The sequence below is a fragment of the Ornithorhynchus anatinus genome, chromosome 5, assembly GCF_004115215.2.
Source record: "Ornithorhynchus anatinus isolate Pmale09 chromosome 5, mOrnAna1.pri.v4, whole genome shotgun sequence".
Classification (NCBI taxonomy): Eukaryota; Metazoa; Chordata; class Mammalia; order Monotremata; family Ornithorhynchidae; genus Ornithorhynchus; species Ornithorhynchus anatinus.
This window is the reverse complement of record NC_041732.1, coordinates 50,770,471-50,787,607: the sequence shown is the minus strand read 5'-3', so window position 1 is coordinate 50,787,607 and position 17,137 is coordinate 50,770,471. Positions and strand designations below refer to the sequence as shown.

The 17,137-nt window shown below is 49.1% G+C and overlaps 1 protein-coding gene across 4 annotated transcripts in view; it reads right to left on the bottom strand.

The window, feature by feature from the left end:
* VPS13C (vacuolar protein sorting 13 homolog C) overlaps positions 1-15,897 on the bottom strand; it is a 176,898-nt gene extending 161,001 nt beyond the window's left edge. For all 4 annotated transcript variants that reach the window (XM_029065834.1, XM_029065835.1, XM_029065837.2 and 1 more), the window contains exon 1: positions 15,784-15,897. In XM_029065834.1, the coding sequence (XP_028921667.1) occupies positions 15,784-15,883 (100 nt within the window). In that variant the 5' untranslated portion in view covers positions 15,884-15,897. The remainder of the gene's footprint in view (positions 1-15,783) is intronic.
* Between the last annotated feature and the right edge of the window lie 1,240 nt (positions 15,898-17,137).

The window sequence follows — 17,137 nt, the reverse complement described above, 5'->3', positions numbered from 1 at the left end:
TGGGATGAACAAGTCGGCAACAGATAGAGACAGTCCCTGCCGTTTGACGGGCTTACAGTCTAATCGGGGGAGACGGACAGACAAGAACAATGGCACTAAACAGCGTCAAGGGGAAGAACATCTCGTAAAAACAATGGCAACTAAATAGAATCAAGGCGATGTACAATTCATTAACAAAATAAATAGGGTAATGAAAATATATACAGTTGAGCGGACGAGTACAGTGCTGTGGGGATGGGAAGGGAGAGGTGGAGGAGCAGAGGGAAAAGGGGAAAATGAGGCTTTAGCTGCGGAGAGGTAAAGGGGGGATGGCAGAGGGAGTAGAGGGGGAAGAGGAGCTCAGTCTGGGAACGCCTCTTGGAGGAGGTGATTTTTAAGTAAGGTTTTGAAGAGGGAAAGAGAATCCGTTTGGCGGAGGTGAGGAGGGAGGGCGTTCCGGGACCGCGGGAGGACGTGACCCAGGGGTCGACGGCGGGATAGGCGAGACCGAGGGATGGTGAGGAGGTGGGCGGCGGAGGAGCGGAGCGTGCGGGGTGGGCGGTAGAAAGAGAGAAGGGAGGAGAGGTAGGAAGGGGCAAGGTGATGGAGAGCCTCGAAGCCTAGAGTGAGGAGTTTTTGTTTGGAGCGGAGGTCGATAGGCAACCACTGGAGTTGTTTAAGAAGGGGAGTGACATGCCCAGATCGTTTCTGCAGGAAGATGAGCCGGGCAGCGGAGTGAAGAATAGACCGGAGCGGGGCGAGAGAGGAGGAAGGGAGGTCAGAGAGAAGGCCGACACGGTAGTCTAGCCGGGATATAACAAGAGCCCGTAATAGTAAGGTAGCCGTTTGGGTGGAGAGGAAAGGGCGGATCTTGGCGATATTGTAGAGGTGAAACCGGCAGGTCTTGGTAACGGATAGGATGTGTGGGGTGAACGAGAGGGACGAGTCAAGGATGACACCGAGATTGCGGGCCTGCGGGACGGGAAGGATGGTCGTGCCATCCACGGTGATGGAGAAGTCTGGGAGCGGACCGGGTTTGGGAGGGAAGATGAGGAGCTCAGTCTTGCTCATGTTGAGTTTTAGGTGGCGGGCCGACATCCAGGTGGAGACGTCCCGGAGGCAGGAGGAGATGCGAGCCTGAAGGGAGGGGGAGAGGACAGGGGCGGAGATGTAGATCTGCGTGTCATCTGCGTAGAGATGGTAGTCAAAGCCGTGAGAGCGGATGAGTTCACCGAGGGAGTGAGTGTAAATGGAGAACAGAAGAGGGCCAAGAACTTACCCTTGAGGAACTCCAACAGTTAAAGGATGGGAGGGGGAGGAGGCTCCAGCGTAGGAGACCGAGAATGATCGGCCAGAGAGGTAAGAGGAGAACCAGGAGAGGACAGAGTCCGTGAAGCCAAGGTGAGATAAGGTATGGAGGAGGAGGGGATGGTCGACAGTGTCAAAGGCAGCAGAGAGGTCAAGGAGGATCAGAATGGAGTAGGAGCCATTGGATTTGGCAAGAAGGAGGTCATGGGTGACCTTAGAGAGAGCAGTCTCGGTAGAGTGGAGGGGACGGAAGCCAGATCGGAGGGGGTCTAGGAGAGAATGGGAGTTAAGGAATTCTAGGCATCGATTGTAGACGACTCGTTCTAAGATTTTGGAAAGGAAGGGTAGTAGGGAGATAGGACGATAACTGGAGGGGGAAGTGGGGTCAAGAGCGGGTTTTTTTAGGATGGGGGAGACGTGGGCATGTTTGAAGGCAGAGGGGAAGGAGCCCTTGGAGATTGAGTGGTTAAAAATAGAAGTTAAGGAAGGGAAGAGGGCAGGGGCGATGGTTTTAAGAAGGTGAGAGGGAACGGGGTCCGAGGCGCAGGTGGAGGGGGTGGCACTTGCGAGGAGGGAGGAGATCTCCTCTGAGGATACTGCAGGGAAGGATGGGAAAGTAGGGGAGGGGGTTGTTGGGGGGGAGGGGAGAGGCGGAGGGGTGACTTTGGGGAGCTCAGACCTGATCGTGTTGATTTTCGTGAGGAAATAGGTGGCCAGATCATTGGGGGTGAGAGATGGGGGAGGGGGAGGAACAGGGGGCCTAAGGAGAGAGTTAAAGGTCCGGAACAATCGGCGGGGGTGACGGGCATGGGTGTCGATGAGGGAGGAGAAGAAGCTTTGCCTGGCGGAGGAGAGGGCAGAGTTAAGGCAGGAAAGGATAAATTTGAAGTGTGTGAGGTCGGCTCGGTGCTTGGACTTTCGTCAGCAGCGCTCAGCAGCTCGAGCATAGGAGCGTAGGAGGCGGACGGAGGAGGTGATCCAGGGCTGTGGGTTAGTGGAGCGAGAGCGGCGGAGGGAAAGGGGGGCGAGAGAGTCGAGATGAGTAGAGAGGGTGGAGTTGAGAGCGGAGACCCGCTCGTCGAGAGTGACTTGCCCACAGTCACACAGCTGACAAGTGGCAGAGCTGGGATTCGAACCCATGAACTCTGACTCCCAAGCCCGGGCTCTTTCCACTGAGCCATGCTGCTTCTCTGGATGGGGACACTGACATTAATATAAATAATTTATAACATATAATTCAGAGATATGTACATAAATGCTGTGGGGATCCTCAAGCAGTTACTGAATGATGAACTAAAAGGAGGCACACAGCAGCTTCCTACACAAATCCTCTTTCACACACACTCACATTTTGAGGTTCAAAATAAAATGAACAGCTTGCTCTAGGTTGGGAAGATAGGCAGGAAAGCAGGTCTTCTGTTTTTTGTTTTTTGGTGTTTTGTTGTTTTTTTTTTACCTCCCAGGCTCCCCGCTTGTTCTGGTCTTGTCCTATACTGTCGAGTCGTCTCCGACACTTAGCGACACCGGGGACACATCTTTCCCAGAATCATTCTGGGGGTATATCCATAGAATTTTCATCGTAAAAATAGGTAAGTGGTTTACCATTGCCTGCTTCTGCGCAGTAAACTTGAGTATCCACCCTTGACTCTCTCCCCCATTTTATATGGCATTAAAACAGAGCTTAAGACATTCAGATCTACCAAAAGGTTACAGACCTTGCCCATAGTGTTTCCAATGTTATGCTGATTCTTCTGATAATTATATCCGGGACACACCTCAAATTGCTAACAGCTGTAATACTTATTTCCTGGCGGATGAAAACCAAATAAACCTCCCTCCTAGTGGAGGGTAATGTGCCCAGAAGGCATTGTTCTTAGCCCTTGGGAAAGACTGATATCAACTAGGCTGTTAAGCAGGTGGGATGAGTTTTTTGTTTTCATTTTGGGGTTTCTTTAACGTAGGTGCTCAGTTTACTAGGTGCCAGGCACTGAATTAAGCACTGGGGTATAGACAAGCTAATCCAGATGGACATAGTCCCCGTCCCACATGGACTAATAGCCTTAATCCCCATTTTACAGAAAAATTAAGTGACTTGTCCAAGGTGACATAGCAGACAAGTGCTAGAGCCGGGATAAAAACCCAAGTCCTCTGACTCCCAGACCCATGGCTCTTTCCACTAGGCCACACTGCTGCTCCTCTGGTAAAGTGGTCATTTTCTTTAAAATGCCTCCCATTACATATGGTAGCTTTCACTGCCAAAGTGGGAAGGCCTCACCTTGTTAACACTATTGAAGAGTGGTCCACAAAATAAGAGTAATTGTGGTATTTGTTAGAAGCTCACTATGTGCTAAGTACTGGGGTAAATACTAATCAGATCTGACAAGGTTTCTGTCTCACATGGTGCTCACAGTCTAAGGGGGAGGGAGAGCAGGTATTTAATCCCCATTTTACCGATGAAGAAACTGAGGCACAGAGAAGTGACATGTCCAAGGTCACTAACGGCAGGCAAGTGACGGATCCAGGATTAGATCCCGAGTCTCCTTCTTCCCAGTCCTGAGCTCAAATGTTTTTTCCAATGTGGAATGGGCTCTTCCAGCATATCTTTAATAATAATAATAGCTGTTAATATTATTTTCCATCGTGGAATGGAATGGACTGAAATTTGACCTATTTATCCTTGTTTCATTTCCCTCATAGTCAACTGCTTTAGTTAGAACCTAAGTCTAGTGTAACAGTGAAAATAAGAACTAAGGAAACTATCCACTTCCTTAATGTTTTTGGCAGGGTTTCTGTTGAATTTACCACATTGTTCTGAAGCATCCAACTCGAGATTTATTCTCCAGGCTTAGTGGAAAGAGCCTAAGACCGAGAGACAGAAAAGCTGGGTCACTCCCAGCTCTGCCACTTGCCTGGTAAGTGACTCCGGCCAAGTCACGCAATTTCTCTGCCTCAGTTTCCTCATTTATAAAAAAGAGGATAAGATATCCCTGCCCCTGCCTCCCCCTTTTGTCTGCTGTGTGACCTTGGGCAAATCACTTCACTGCGCCTCAGTTACCTCATCTGTAAAATGGGGATTGAGACTGTGAGCCCAATGAGCTTGTATCTACCCCAGAGCTTAGTACAGTGCCTGGCATACAGTAGGGGTTTAAGAAATACCATAATTATTATTGTGAGCTCTGTATGCTTCAGAACTGTGATCAGGTATTATTATATCTATTGCGTCAACCAAGTACTTCAATCCAGAACCCCAAAACCCTTAAGGTAGTCACCCCACCCCCACAGTACTTACGTGTACATATCCTTATATTCTCTTGCTTCTCCTACCTGTAATTTATTTTTTATAACTGCCTCTCCCACTGGATTGTAAACTCCTTGACATCACGGATTGGGTCTACTTACTCTACTCCCCCAACTGCTCAGTGCAGAATAAGTACTCAAATGTCGTCAGTTGAAATGATTACATTAGCAGGATGGTACAGTGGAAAGGGCACGGGCCTAGGAGTCAGAAGGTCATGGGTTCTAATCGCAGCTCCACCATTTGTCTGTTGTGTGACCTTGGGCAAGATACTTGACTTCTTTCTGCCTCGGATACCTCATCCGTAAAATGGCGATTGAGACCGTAAACCCCACGTGGGACAGGGACTGTGCCTAATCTGCCTTGCTTGTATTCCTTCCAGTGCTTAGTACAGTGCCAGGCACATGGTAAGCACTAAAATACCATACTATTAAACACATGCTTGGCACAAAGAGCTCAATATGAACCATAATTATGAAGACAAAGTACCTAAAGATCAAATGGCACAGATCAGAAAAATAATTCCATTCTTCTAGTCACCTTTCCCCACAACAACAGTCCACTTCAGGAGTCAAATACTTCTGCTTTCCAAGAGCTTTACTTAAAATTATTGCTCTCACATGACCAATCAATCCATCCATTGTATCTATTGAGCTCTTACTGTGTGGAGAGCACTGGTCTAAGCACTTGGGAGATTGCAACATAACAGAGTGGCAGACACCTCACCTTCCCACAATGAGCTTACAGCCTGGAGGGGGATAAAGATATTAATATAAGTTACCGATATGTACATACAAGCTGTAGGACTAAGGCAAGGGTGAATAAAGGGTGTAAATCCAAGTTGAAGGGAGATGCGGAAGACACTGGGAGTAGAGGAAATGAGGGCTTAGTCGGGAAAGCCTTCTTGGAGGACGCGTGCTTTTAATAAGCCTCTGTTGATAGGGAGAATGATTACCTGGAGGATAAGAGGGAGGGTTTTCTGGCCAGAGGATGAGATCGAAGGCAAGACGGACAAGATCAAGATACAGTGAGTCGGCTGGCATTAGAGAAGTGAAGTGTGTAGGTTGGGTGTGTAGGAAAGCAGTGAGTTAAGGTAGATGGGGGCAAGGCGATTGAGGGTTTAAAGCTGATAGTAAGGAGTTTCTGTTTGATGGAGAGGTGGATGGGCAGCCACTGGAGGCTCTTGAGGGAGAGACAGGGAGAATCGTAGTGCTGTCTATGTGGCGGCAAAGTCAGGGGGAGGAGAGGGTTTGCCTGGGAAGATGACAAGTTCTGTTTTGGACCTCTTACTTTTGAGGTGTCAGTGAACATCGAAGTGGAGATGTCCTGAAGGCAGGAGGAGACTTGAGACTGCAGAGAAGGAGAGAAATCAGGGCCGGAGACGTAGGTTTGTGAATCATCCCCACAGAGATCGTAAGTGAAGCCACGGGAGCGAATGAGTTCTCAAAGGGAGTGGGCACAGATGGAGAACAGAAGGTGACCCAGAACTGAGCCTTGAAGGACTCCCACATTTAGTTGCCATTGTTTTTATGAGATGTTCTTCCCCTTGACGCTGTTTAGTGCCATTGTTCTTGTCTGTCCGTCTCCCCCGATTAGACTGTAAGCCCGTCAAACGGCAGGGACTGTCTCTATCTGTTGCCGACTTGTTCATCCCAAGCGCTTAGTACAGTGCTCTGCACATAGTAAGCGCTCAATAAATACTATTGAATGAATGAATGAATGAATTTATGGGTAGGAGGCAAAGGAGGAGCCCACAGAAGAGACAGGGTAGGAGCCACCAGAGATAGGAGAACCAGGGGAACTGTCAGTGGAGCAAAGGTCGGATCGTGTTTCCAGGAGGAGGAGGTGGTCGACAGTGTCGAAGGCAGCTGAGGAGTCAAGGAGGATTAGGATGGAGTGGAGGCCACTGGATTTGGCAAGAAGGAGATCATGTGTGACCTCCGAGAGAGCGGTTTCTGTGGAATGAAGAAGGCAAAAATCAGATTGGAGGAAGTCAAAGAGAGAATTCGAGGAGAACTGGAGACAGCTGGTGTGGGCAACTCTGTCAAGGAATCTGGAGAGCAATGGTAGGAGCGAGATGGGGCAATAACTGGAAGGAGCTATGGGGTCAAGGGGTTTTTTGGTTTTTTTTAGCATTAGGGAGACATGAGCAAGATATTTCTTCCTAATGGATTCTGAAAGCTGGACAGTGAAAAAACAAGATAGAAAGAACATCAATTCTTTTGAAATGTGGTGTCGGGGGAAGGCTTTTGTGAATACCATGGACTGCCCAAAAAATAAACAAAAAGATTTTGGAGCAAATTAAACCAAACTGGTCTTTGGAAGGCCAAATGATGACTTAGATTAGCATATTATGGACACATAATCAGGAAGACTAATTCTCTTGAGAAGACACTAATGCTAGGAAAAGTCCAGAGAAAACGTGGAAGAGGCAAACCGGCAGCTAGATGGACAGAGACCATAACAACGATAAAGGAAGAACCGTTAAAAAGGTTGCGGATTATGGCAGAGGACAGGACGATCTAGAGAAAATATATCCATGAAGTCGCTATGAATCCGAAATGACTAACAATAGTAATAATACAGGTACAGTAGTCCCATTTGCATTCTAGACAGTTATCACCCCATTAAGAGGAGTATGCCTCAATCATTTTTCCCAGATAAAATATTTTTTCTGATCTGATTTTTTGTTTTAACTGTGAAACAAGAGAAGTTCACTTCAATATAATTCTGCAGTCTGAATTGAAGAGTAGTGCAGCCTAGTGGAAAGAGAACAGGCCTAGGAATCAGAAGACCTGGATTACAATCCCAGCTCCACCACTTGCCTGTTGAGTGACATTGGGCATCAATCAATGGTATTTACCGAGTGCTTACCGTGTGCAGATCACTGTACTAATCACTTAGGAGAGTAAACACAAGAGAGCTAGTCACCACTTCTCTGTGTCACCGTTTCCTCATCTGTAAACTGGGAATTCCCTGCCTTCTCTTCTCTCTTCTTTGACTCGTGAGTCCCATCGGGACCAGGGATTGCGTCAATCAGGCCCGAACCTGACCTCCCTGGTACTTATTAAGTACTTACTATGTGCACAGCACTGTACTAAGTGCTTTTCAGGTGCCTCCACTTACCAACCCTAACTGCTGAGGCTCCCTTGTTTCACCAAATTATGCGACCAGGCCTTTGGACAAATATTCATTCATTCATTCATTCAATAGTATTTATTGAGCGCTTACTATGTGCAGAGCACTGTACTAAGCGCTTGGAATGAACAAGTCGGCAACAGATAGAGACAGTGTCTGCCGTTTGACGGGCTTACAGTCTAATCGGGGGAGACAAATATACTTAGGTACAGTCAATATACTTTCAGAGAAGTGGTGTGGCCTCGTGGATAGAGCATGAGCCTGGGAGTCAGGAGGACTTGAGGGGGTTTCAATCCCAGCTCTACCATTTACCTGCTGGGTGAACTTGGGCAAGTTACTTTACTTCTCTGTGCCTCAGTTCCCTCATCTGTAAAATGGGGATGAAGACGGTGAGCCCTCTGTGGGACAGGGACTGTGTCCAATTAGATTACCTTGTATCTAACCCAGGGTTTAGTATAGTGCCTCGTACAGAGTAAGCACCTAACAAATACCACAATAATTACCATAATTATTATCGTTATCATATTTCTCCTAATTTCTCAGATGATTCTATTTCCTTCATTCATATTTATAGGTGGCTTACTATTTGCAGAGCACTGCACTTGGGAGAAGACAATATAACAGAGTTGGTAGACACAGCCCCTGCCCACAAAGAGCTCACAGTCTAGAGTTCCTTGTGAAACATCTCAACAAGGCTCTACTTTTCTCTTGCTAACAGGGTCAAAGATAGAGATATTTGCAATGACTCCCCTGCAGCTGAGAAAATGCATGACGTATTTTTGTTGAATCTGCATATAGCACAAAAAAGACACCCTGTTCTGTCCATTCTTATTACATAGGTACTTTGTTGCCACTAGACATTTGACATTGTACAGTACATGAAAGAGGAAACTGGGGTTTAATCTCATGACACAGTTCTCGTAATATAAAAGAGAAAATTTGCTTACCATTTTGCATCAGAAAATCATAATCATGAAGATTACATAATCAGTGGACTATATAACTGTGGCACAGCACTTATGTACATATCTACACTTATGTACATATCTATCATTTATTTATAATAATGTCTGCTTCCCCCTCTAGACTGGTTGTGTGCAGGAAATGTGTCTGTTATAACTGTTGTTTGTACTCTCCCAAGTCCTGTACACGGTAAGCACTCAATAAATACAACTGATTGATTGGCATGTCCACTTCTGGTTTAAAAGGTTGCCCTCCTATTCTCCAACTTCTTGGTGGAAAAATGTACACATTCTTTAAAGAATTACGGGGTCACCTGAATGTGTAAATATGGGTGATAATTGCTTCATTACATAACTTGATTTTAGATAGATGGTAGAACATAATTCTATTTATTGCTATTGTTCTTGTCTATCCGTCTCCCCTGATTAAACTGTAAGCCCGTCAAAGGGCAGGGACTGTCTCTATCTGTTACCGATTTGTACATTCCAAGTGCTTAGTACAGTGCTCTGCACATAGTAAGCACTCAATAGATTAAAAAAAATACTATCTTTGAATCCAGCACAGGGCAAGCGTTTTCTTCACTGCCAAATTCTCTAGGAATACTTATTAAGCACCTACTGAGCGCAAAGTCCTGTGCTAAGTGCTTGAAAGAATACAACAGAAGCAAAAGTCATGGTCGGTATCCTCCAGGGATGAATGTGGGCAATGAACAGCCAAATGATTTTCAAACACTGGGAGTAGGCGGAAGAACAGCCACAACTAACAGGCAGTAGCACAGGTATGTTAAGAGGGAATAGCAGGAAATGCAAATAACACGTGTACACTGATACATAAGTGCTCACTCACTCCCTTGGTAAACTCATTCGCTCTCACGGCTTTGACTACCATCTCTACGCAGATGACACGCAGATCTACATCTCTGCCCCTGTCCTCTCCCCCCCTTCGGGCTCGCATCTCCTCCTGCCTCCGGGACGTCTCAACTCAACATGAGCAAGACTGAGCTCCTCATCTTCCCTCCCAAACCCGGTCCTCTCCCAGACTTCTCTATCGCCGTGGATGGCACGACCATCCTTCCCGTCTCTCGGGCCCGCAATCTCGGTGTCATCCTTGACTCGTCTCTCTCGTTCACCCCACACATCCTTTCCATTACCGAGACCTGCCGGTTTCACCTCTACAATATTGCCAAGATCCGCCCTTTCCTCTCCACCCAAACGGCTACCTTACTGTTACGGGCTCTCGTTATATCCCGGCTAGACTACTGTGTCGGCCTTCTCTCTGACCTCCCTTCCTCCTCTCTCGCCCCGCTCCGGTCTATTCTTCACTCCGCTGCCCGGCTCATCTTCCCGCAGAAACGATCTGGGCATGTCACTCCCCTTCTTAAACAACTCCAGTGGTTGCCTATCGACCTCCGCTCCAAACAAAAACTCCTCACTCTAGGCTTCGAGGCTCTCCATCACCTTGCCCCTTCCTACTTCTCCTCCCTTCTCTCTTTCTACCGCCCACCCCGCACGCTCCGCTCCTCCGCCGCCCACCTCCTCGCCGTCCCTCGGTCTCGCCTATCCCGCCGACACCCAGGTCACGTCCTCCCACGGTCCCGGAACGCCCTCCCTCCTCACCTCCGCCAAACTGATTCACTTTCCCTCTTCAAAACCCTACTTAAAACTCACCTCCTCCAAGAGGCGTTCCCAGACTGAGCTCCTCTTCTCCCTCTACTCCCTCTGCCATCCCCCCTTTACCTCTCCGCAGCTTAACCCTCTTTTTCCCCTTTTCCCTCTGCTCCTCCACCTCTCCCTTCCCATCCCCACAGCACCGTACTCGTCCGCTCAACTGTATATATTTTTGTTACCCTATTTATTTTGTTAATGAATTATACATCGCCTTGATTCTATTTAGTTGCCATTGTTTTTACGAGATGTTCTTCCCCTTGACTCTATTTACTGCCATCGTTCCTGTCTGTCCGTCTCCCCCGATTAGACTGTAAGCCCGTCAAACGGCAGGGACTGTCTCTATCTGTTGCCGACTTGTTCATCCCAAGTGCTTAGTACAGTGCTCTGCACATAGTAAGAGCTCAATAAATACTATTGAATGAATGAAGTGCTGAAGCAGAGTATAAAATATAAATGATGCTGGGTTGATATGACTTGGGGGGTTGGGAATGAATCAGGGAGAGCTTCTTGGAGTAGGTGGGGTTTTAGAAGGACTTGGAAGATGGAACGAGCTGAGCAGAAACAGGAGGGTACTCTGAGCAGAGGGCACAGAATGTGCAAGGGACAGGGGCCGGAGAATCAAGGGTGGGGTCCAGGCACGTTAACATGGGAGGAGCCGGGGTGAAAGCCGGGAGAGTAGCAGGTGACGACAGCCTATGTGTAAAAGTGAGAAGAGCTGGTGTAGTTATGACGCCAGTAAGAAGCTTCTGCTTGATGCAGTGGAAAACTGGTAGCCACTGGGGGTGGAGAACTTGAAGAGTCCAGCAAATTGAAGGACAGCAACATAAATTACACACGGAAGAGGGGACAGGCTGGGAGAACACTCTCAAGCCCACAGCCTTGACACTATCCTTGACTCCTCTCTTTCAATCCCTGTACTCGGGAAGTCAGTCATCAAATCCTACCAGTCCTTTCTTCACATCTCCAAAATCCACTTCTTCCTTTCCACCCAAACTGCCATCACTTTGGTTCAGGCACTGGTCACATTGTCACTCAACCACTGCATCAGAGGAGCAGAGTGGCCTAGTGGCCTAGAAGGGTCTGGGAGTCAGGAGGATTTGGGTTCTAATCCCACTCTGCCACGTGTCTGCTGCGTGACCTTGGGTAAGTCACTTCACTTCTCTGTGCCTCGGCAACCTCGTACGTAAAACGGAGGTTAAGACTGTGAGCCCCATGTGGGACATGGACTGTGTTCAACCCGACCACTTTGTAGCTACCTCAGCACTTAGTACAGTGTCTGGTACATAGTAAGCACATACTAATAATAATAATGGTATTAATCATCAAAGACTTTCTTGTCTTCAGTCTCTCCTCTCTCCAATCCATAATTCACTCTGCCACCCAGACTATTTTTCTAAAACATTTTGCACCTCTTCCCACTCCTCAAAGAATGCTTATGGCTCCCCTTTCCTCTCTGTATCAAACAAACTCTTAGCAGTGGCTTTAAGGCCCTCAAAAACCTCTCTTCCCCTTGTTTATCCTCACTCCCCTCTTCCACCACATCTCAATTTGTAAACTTGGCTCTTCTCATGCCAACCTAACAGCACCATGTTCTCACCTCTCTCCCCATCGATCTCTTGCTCAAGGTCTCGCTCCTCCCTGCAACTCTCTCCCACTTAACAACCGGCAGACCACTGCTCTCCCCATCTTCATCACTCTTCTGAAATCACACCCCCAGGAGGCCTTCCCTGATTGCTCTCCTCTCCCTACTAGACTCCTCCCTCCTGTCATTTCAGCATTTCTGCGTGACCTACGCACTTGGGTACAGCTCACCCTTCCAAATCCACCTAAAATCATTAAACTCTGTGGCTTCCACCTACCTGTACTTTAAGTATCTGTTTCTCCCTCAAAATTGAAAGATCCTTGAGGGCAGGAATCACATCCATGCATCTCCTGTACTCTCCCAAGCCCTTGGTACTGTGTTCCGCCCAGAGCAAGCACTCAATACTAGCAATCGATTAACTGACCAGTGAAGGAACTAATGCACTTGGGAATCTGATCATGATATTGCAAGAACCGTGAAACAGAGTGGTGGCCGTGTGAGTGAAGAGGAAGGGGCACACCCAGGAAGTCTGAAGAAAGAACCAGCAGTTAGAGCACTGAAGGCAAGTCAGGATGACACCAAAGTTGTGGGCTTCTGGGATAAGGAGGGTGGTGCCATTATTGACAGAAAGGGGAAAGATGGGAGGAGGGGTGGGTTTAGGAGAGAAGATAAGAAGTTCAGTTTGGGGTGCCAGAGGGCCACCCGGGACCGTGATGATAACCACGTCTCATGATTCCTATAAGTTTTTCCTTTGATTTACATTTATAGTCCCTTCAAGTTACTGTCATTATAGTAAAAATCTCAAGAGGAAAATACGTTGCAGAAATTACAATGAACACTGCCAAATTAGAGGATTAGGCCACTTTTAAAAACCTCACAGCACATAAATCAAACTCCGAGTGTTAAAATCATGAATCGTGGTAGGGTTTTGAGTTGGGTTTTTTTTTGTGGATGGGGGAGTTTGGGAGGATTGTTTTTAAGAATTGCAACAGATGGAACACCCTAATCTTCTACTGTCTTCCCAAGAGGAAGGCATATTCTACTTGAGGAGATATTACATTAGGCATTTGGGTGTTCATTCGTTTTAACTTACTTGCAACCTCGCGCAGACCAGGCACCTCTCTCTCTTTCTCTTTCCCTCCCCCACCCCTCCGAGCACAGAGACGGAAACCGTGTCCCGAGATCTTCGGGGAAAGTCAACAGTCATTAACTGAGTCAGCTGAGAAAGTCTTCAAAATGCCTGTTTTCCTGCTGTGGGTCCCTTTCCTGCCCTGACGTCCTCTTTCTCCTCCAGCCAGGGCTGGACGCCAAGTTCACAGTTAGGGCACAGCGGCAGGCTCCGGTCGAGGACACCGGCCACGTGCGGGGCACCTGGGTCCGGTCCCGTCCCGCCCTGCCCTGCCAGCTTTCCATTTCTTCTACTTTTGCTTCCTGGAGGCCCGTGATGTGCGGAAAACCAGACGAAGCTGTGATTCCTCACTCCACACAGCAATCGCTTGAATTTATTGAGCACTGACTGTGTGCCGCTCACTATTATGTACTTGAGAGTACCTTATAACAGGGTGGGTAGACACATTCCCTGCCCAGCTTATAGCAGTCAATTGTATTTACTGAACGCTTACTGATTGCAGAGCACTGAAATGATAATAATAATGGCATTGATTAAGCTCTTAATATGTGCCAGGCACACTAAGCCCTGGGGTGGATTCAAGCAAACCGGGTCAGACAGTCCTTGTCCCACGTGGGGTTCCCAGTCTCAATCTCCCTTTTACAGACGAGGTAACCGAAGGCCGGAGAAGGGAAGTGACTTGCCCCAGGTCACACGGCGGACAAGTGGCGGAGGCGGAATTAGAACTCGTGCCCTTCTGACTCCCAGGCCCGTGCTCTAACCACATCACCACGCTGCTCCTCACTTGGGAGAGTAAAATACGACAATAAATGGCTACATTTCCCTACTCATGACGAGCTTAATAATAATAATAATAATAATGATGGCATTTAAGTGCTTATTATGTGCCAAGCACTGCTGTAGCTTACAGAGTCCAAGGGATGCAGGACTATCGCCCCGTGAGAGGAGAGGCCTTGTCCCAAAGCTGGCAACTCCGCTGCGGGATTTTCTGAGTGCGGGTCACTGTACTGAGCACCCGGGAGAGTATAATAATACCAATTATGGTATTTGTTAAGCGCTTATTCCGTACCAAGCACCCTTCTAAGCGCCGGGTAGATATCCTACAACCCGGTCGATGCCCACACCCCTCCCATAATAACGTTAAGAATAATGTTGGGTTTGTTAAGCGCTTACTCCGTGCCAAGCACCGTTCTAAACGCCGGGTGGTTATCCTACAACCCGGCTGATGCCCCCATTCCTCCCATAACAATGTTAATAATGATGTTGGCATTTGTTAGGCAGTGTGGCTCAGTGGTAAGAGCCCGGGCCTGGGAGTCAGAGGTCGTGGGTTCTAATCCCCGCTCCGCCACCTGTCTGCTGTGTGACCTTGGGCAAGTCACTTCACTTCTCTGGGCCTCAGTGACCTCATCTGTAAAAATGGGGATTAAAAAATGGGAGTCCCACGTGGGGCAACCTGATGACCCTGTATCTCCCCTAGTGCTTAGAACAGTGCTCTGCCCATAGTAAGTGCTTAACAAATACCAACATCATTGTTATTAAAAATGGGGATTAAAAAAATGGGAGCTCCATGGGGGACAACCTGATGACCCTGTATCTCCCCCCAGCGCTTGGTGCAGTGCTCGGCTCATAGTAAGTGCTTAACAAATACCAACATTATTATCATTAAAAGTGGGGATTAAAAAATGGGAGCCCACGGGGGGGGGGGGGGGGGCAACCTGATGACCCTGCATCTCCCCCAGCGCTTGCAGCAGTGCTCTGCACAGAGTGAAGTGCTTATCAAATACCAACATTATTATTAAAAGTGGGGATTAAAAAATGGGAGCCCCGGGGGGGGGCCAACCTGATGACCCTGCATCTCCCCCAGCTCTTAGAGCAGTGTTCTCCACACAGTAAGCGCGTAACAAATACCAACATTATTATTAAAAGTGGGGATTAAAAAATGGGAGCCCCGGGGGGGGGGGGCAACCTGATGACCCTGCATCTCCCCCAGCGCTTGCAGCAGTGCTCTGCACAGAGTGAAGTGCTTATCAAATACCAACATATTATTATTAAAAGTGGGGATTAAAAAATGGGAGCCCGGGGGGGGGGGGGGGTACCGCCTGATGACCCTGCATCTCTCCCAGCACTTGGAGCAGTGCTCTGCACAGAGTAGGCGCTTAACAAATACCAACATTATTATTAAAAGTGGGGATTAAAAAATGGAAGCCCCGGGGGGTGCCACCTGATGACCTTGCATCTCCCCCAGCGCTTGGGGCCGCGCTCTGCACACAGTAAGCGCTTAACAAATACCAACATCATTATTCAAAGGGGGGATTCACAAATAGGAACCCCAGGGAGGGACCACCTGATGCCCCTGCATCTCCCCCAGCGCTTGGGGCCGCGCTCTGCACACAGTAAGCGCTTAACAAGTACCAACATCATTATTCAAAGGGGGGATTCACAAATAGGAGCCCCGGGGGGGGGGGTGCCACCTGATGCCCCTGCATCTCCCCCAGCGCTTGGGGCCGCGCTCTGCACAGAGTAAGCGCTTAACAAACAGCAGCATTATTATGAAATACTATAATGGTTATTGTCCTTGGGCGGTCGCTCCGAGCCTAGCACCGTTGCAAGGGGGGGGGTGACGGGGGCTGACTGTGCGCGTAGCGCTGTGCGGGGCGGAGGGGGGGAGGTGGGACAGGCCCGGGGGTGCAGGGGGGGGGGGGCCCGGCCCGCTTCCTCTTACCGCCCCAGATGCCCAGCTTGAGCTGGGACTTGTCCAGGTTCTCCACGTAGTCGCCCAGGAAGCGGTTGAGCAGGTCGGCGACCACCGACTCCAGCACCATGGCGGGGGGCGGGGGGCGGGGGGAGGGGGCGGAGGGGGAGCAGTAGCCCTGACACTAAGCGTAGCGCTGGGCCCAGCCGACCCCTCCCCGCCGCCTTGACCCCGGCGGCGCTGGGGCCCGAGCGCCTGACCCCTCTGCCCCGCGCAGGCGCAGGCGCCGCCCCGCCCCCGGGCCAGGCCCAACCGGGGACCCAAAACTCCCTCTCCCTTGCTCGGCCCCCCTCCTCCCTTCCCTTTCCTCTTCTTCCTCCCCCCTCCTTCCCCTCCTTCCTTCCTCCTCCTGTTTCCTCTTCCTCCTCCCCCTCCTTCCTTCCTCCTCCTCCTTCCTCCTCCTTCTTCCTGCTCCTCTTTCCTCCTCCTCCTTCCTTCCTCTTTTCTCTTCCTTCTCCCCCCTCCTTCCTTCCTCCTCCTTCCTCCTCCTCTTTCTTCTTCCTCCTCCTTCTTTCCTCCCCCTCCTTCCCCTCCTTCCTTCCTCCTCCTGTTTCCTCTTCCTCCTCCCCCTCCTTCCTTCCTCTTTCTTCCTCTTTCCTCTTCCTTCTCCCCCCTCCTTCCTTCCTCCTCCTTCTTTCCTCCCTCTTCCTTCTCCTCCTTCCTTCCTCCTCTTTCCTCCTCCTCCCTCCTCCTCCTCTTTCCTCTTCCTCCTCCCCTCCTTCTCCTCCTTCTCCTTCTTCCCCCTCCAACTCCCTCCTTCCCTCCATCCTCCTCCTTCCTCTCCTCCTCCTTCTTCCTCCTCCTCCCCCTGATACTCACACCCCGGGAACCCTTCTCTCCCAACTCCATTTTGATGCCCATAATAATAATAATGTTGGCATTTGTTAAGCACTTACTATGTGCCAAGCACTGTTCTAAGCACTGGCAGAGATGCAAGGTAATCAGGTTGTCCCACATAGGGCTCACAGTCTTCATCCCCGTTTTAATAGTAATGTTGATATTTGTTAAGCGCTTACTATGTGCAGAGCACTGTTCTAAGCACTGGGGTAGACACAGGGTCATCAGGTTGTCCCACGTGAGGCTCCCACTCTTAATCCCCATTTTCCAGATGAGGGAACTGAGGCACAGAGAAGTGAAGTGAATTGCCCACAGTCACACAGCTGCCAAGTGGCAGAGTGGGGATTCGAACCCATGACCTCTGACTCCCAAACCTGAGCTATTTCCACCTAGCCACGCACCTGGTTTGTTCTATTGTCTGTCTCCCCTCCCCTCCTTCTATTAATTCAGTCGTATTTATGAGCGCTTACTATAATAATGATAATGT